The following is a 3755-nucleotide window of genomic DNA, read 5'->3' as shown; positions in this document are numbered from 1 at the left end:
ATATTTTTTATGATGATGAGCCGATTGTTTGAATTTCAGCAAGATTAGGATAAACTTACTTTTGTAAAACGACCCGACAACCGATTTTTACGAGAAGCACTAAGATACGAATTTGAGCACGAATCTTGACTATTATTCCTCGAACAGTTGAGTAAATACATGGCGAAGGCCAAAAAACACCACTACACTAGTTCTTCAATAAAACGTTTCCACGAATTCACTGACAAATATAAATCAACGTATCCACGTAACTTTTACAAAGGCTATATAAGACCCGCTGAAAGAGATACTAGCTATTCGTTTGAAATTTTCAAAGTCAGTGTTGAAAATGTTGAATATTATCGTGTTGACGACGGTACTCGCCACGGCTCACTCAATTAGTAAGTAAAATTGTTCTAAGGGGTAGTCTCATTACTTCTTATCTATTTCTTTCCGAAGGTATGAAACTACTGCCAGAATACGTAGAGATACTCGAGAAGCTGCCCTATCAAGTACGCATAGGCTTCTATAACACAGAAAACACGTTTATTCATCAATGTGGTGGAAGTATTATTTCTGAGAGATGGGTTCTAACGACGGCGCAATGTTCTAATGTCAAGGTTGTACAAGCAGGTAGTCATATCGAGTACGAGAAGGGTAATTATTCGGACCACCGAGTTAACGATACTATTCCTCATCCGCTCTTCAGCAACGACGAATGGAGCGAGTTCGATAATGACATCATGTTGATACGCGTCAAAGATCCATTCTGCACAAGTAGTACTGTAAAATACGTGCCTTTGTACACCCTACACGAGGTTCCATCTCGAGATACTGCCATAGTTGGTCGTTGGGGATCTAGAGATTCGGTCACCTCTCGGTGTGAATATGCCAAGATACTCGATCCTATGAATGTCTCCATAGTTGCAACGGAACAATGTGATACATTATTAGAAAATCAAGAGATTTCGAATAGCGAACAAATCTGCGTTCATTTCCCCGAGGATTGCGAGGATTTCTGTCCTGGTGATTCAGGTGCACCCCTCATTGTGTACTCAGAAATAGGTCACAAACAACACGCACTTGCTGGTATTTTATCTCGTCCTATTTACACGGATCTTGATGAATCTATGGATTATATAATGTTGTACACGCCAGTAGCGAAATACCGCGAGTGGATCACTACTGTAAGCGGTGTGTGAACGTTAAGGAGTTGTTTTGAATCCCGTACGAGATCATAACCCGTTGAATTGACCCCGACCATTACACTACACGAACCATCGGATTCTGTCAGCCCTGAGTACTTGACAAAGATTTATTTCGAAGACACTAAGAGGAAATGGCGTTTTCTAATATTACTGATTCATGATTACTCGAAAAATAAAAGAAATAAAAAATTAATGAACGACGATGTTTTTTTGAGCCTCCGAGTATCAGGTTTGTGTTTGGTAGTCAATTCTCTGGACTTTACGGACCTGCACGATCTTACTTTGGCTCCTAGTGAACTCTAGAATCTTTATCTTAATTTAATAAAGTGATATTGCACTTTAAAGCTTCGATGATGAGCAAATGGATAAAGATAGTCCACGTGCCAAATCAATTGCTTTGATTCACCTTTTGGTCGTTTTTTTTATTCGAATACTTTTATCATTGATAACGTTGTCAATTTTTGTGTCTTCTGAAAATGTATGATCAAATAAACGTAAAGAAAGGCACATAGGCTCTGTGTGAAATTTCGAAAATTGGTTTCTTTGATTCTATAAACCGGTCAACGAGATATTTAGTTGAAGATCATCTTTAAATTAAAAAATTTTTTCGGTTTCACATTATTTTCTATCGATAAATGTATCCGTGCGTTACAGTCAAGTTTCCATCACCGATCTTTGCGCTCATAACGAAAAATTTTTCGAAATCTTATCTTCACAACTATTTATCATGCGTTGAAATAAATAAAATAAGACTATCGCTACGACCGAAAATTCATCAATAAAATAGAAAAATACCGTTGTAGCCTCAATAAGAGGGGAATAAATCATATTGATGTTGTAGGAACATCAAGCATTATACGAGATCACGACATATCTAGCCCAATAATTTATCAGACAAAGCATAAATCGTGAAAAGAGCGATATGCATGAAAGTCTGAGCAACTTATCTATAGTCAGCTGACGACTATTACTATCTAGTTGAAAAAAAAGTGAATGATGTTTTGATGATGCTAGTGGTGGGGAACGACACATTTTTAGGGTATATATGAGAGGAGATCGTTGGAATCCTCAATAAGTACAGTTTCATGTCTCATAAACCATTAGAAATGTCAAAGTTGCTAGCTACAAGTGTTTTGTTTGTTGCACTCGCTAACGGTGAGTTTGAATTTGATTCAACGTTATATAACTCGTTACATTGTTTAATTTGTTCTCCACGTATTAATTCCATCTTTAGGTAGTTTATTATCGGGGCTGCAAAATGTACAAGGCGATCATGTGGCTTCTTCTCAGCGACGTCCTTTTCAAGTTGACCTCGCATTCTACCATGAGAAAAACAACAGTTATCAGCACTGGTGCAGCGGAAGCATCATCTCAAACGAATGGGTAGTCACTGCTGGCTCCTGTTTCGATACAAGACTGAGGCCGAAGCCAAATGCATCTTTGGTTATTCGTGCTGGCCGTGCACTTGAAGCTGGGACTGTTCATTCACATCAGGCAATCGACAAGCTGGAGTATTATGATTGGTATTTCATAAATGAACAGGGAAATATAAGTGTCAATGACATTATTCTCCTACGCGTGGCAAAACCTTTTGAGTTTCATGAAAATCTTCAGCCCATACAACTATATAACCAAGATGAAGAGAGTCTTCCAGGGTCAAGCGCCATATTAAGCGGCTGGGTCTCGGCCGGAAATGTTCAAAGTCCTAAAAATTTGGACCTCTCGATTATTTCAAAATACCAATGTAACATTTGGTTACACGGGCAACTTTCGTACACGGGTCAAATATGTGCTGTGTACGATGGAAGTGGACCTTGTCCGATCCAAGCTGATCTAGGTAGTCCACTCACCATCAATGGGCGTCTTGCTGGTATCTTATCTTGGGGATCGAATCCTTGTGCTCCTCGAGAAGAAGCTTCAATTTACGCTGACGTTGCTTATTACCGAGATTGGATTAGGAATAATACCAGTGTTTGAAGAACCACGACATTTGAAGGTTTAGTTTGTGCAATAAATTGTAATGATTTTTTTATTTCTCATGAGTCAAGTGTTGATTTTTCATAAATATTACAAATATCTTAAAACTATTAACAAGAGTAGATTTTTTATTTTTTATTTAACATATGTGTTGTCGGTTATATTTGGGTGTAATTTAATTGGAGAGAGAGAGAGAGAGAGAGAGGGAGAAAGAATACGTGTGCATGTGGAGAATTTTCAACCTGGTGCTGTAGTCGTCGTCGTTTCCGAAATTCCGTGAAGATATCGTGTAGCGAAGGTTGAGTGCAACCAGATTTTTGACAGTAATCACTCCTTGACGGATCTTCGTCGTCACGCCAATCCTTGGAGAGGTGCCTCGATGTAATGTTCTTCGTATGTGTTCTTCATATGTAAGGCATCGACTCAGTGCTCTATTTTCGTCGATGGCCACCTCTTTCCTCAATTTCTGGTTTTCTGTTCTCTCTCTTTACCTACTAATACGCCTTTATATTGTTACAGAATGATTTGTGGATAAGAGCTTTAGGGTACAACTTTTATGGGCTGTTACTTGAATCTAATTACATGAAGACA

General features: G+C 38.5%; 2 protein-coding genes across 2 annotated transcripts; both read left to right on the top strand.

Moving 5' to 3' along the window:
• Positions 1-440: 440 nt before the first annotated feature.
• On the top strand, positions 441-1181 carry LOC122419326 (trypsin-like). The gene has a single exon (XM_043433764.1). It carries the CDS (start codon positions 441-443, stop codon positions 1179-1181), a length of 741 nt encoding a protein of 246 aa, XP_043289699.1.
• A 1112-nt stretch (positions 1182-2293) lies between these two features.
• LOC122419325 (trypsin-3-like) lies at positions 2294-3164 on the top strand. The gene is made up of 2 exons (XM_043433763.1): positions 2294-2342; positions 2422-3164. Exons 1-2 carry the CDS (start codon positions 2294-2296, stop codon positions 3162-3164), a joined length of 792 nt encoding a protein of 263 aa, XP_043289698.1.
• The last annotated feature ends 591 nt before the right edge of the window (positions 3165-3755 follow it).

Source organism: Venturia canescens, chromosome 1 (assembly GCF_019457755.1).
Source record: "Venturia canescens isolate UGA chromosome 1, ASM1945775v1, whole genome shotgun sequence".
Lineage (NCBI taxonomy): Eukaryota > Metazoa > Arthropoda > Insecta > Hymenoptera > Ichneumonidae > Venturia > Venturia canescens.
Note: the sequence above shows the minus strand (reverse complement) of the source record. Positions and strands in the feature narration are given on the sequence as shown.

Coding starts and splice junctions, on each gene's coding strand:
- LOC122419326 (XM_043433764.1), top strand. CDS start 441: ATGAAACTACTGCCAGAATACGTAGAGATACTCGAGAAGCTGCCCTAT.
- LOC122419325 (XM_043433763.1), top strand. CDS start 2,294: ATGTCAAAGTTGCTAGCTACAAGTGTTTTGTTTGTTGCACTCGCTAAC. Junction 2,343..2,421: donor GTTTGTTGCACTCGCTAACG/GTGAGTTTGAAT, acceptor TTCCATCTTTAG/GTAGTTTATTATCGGGGCTG.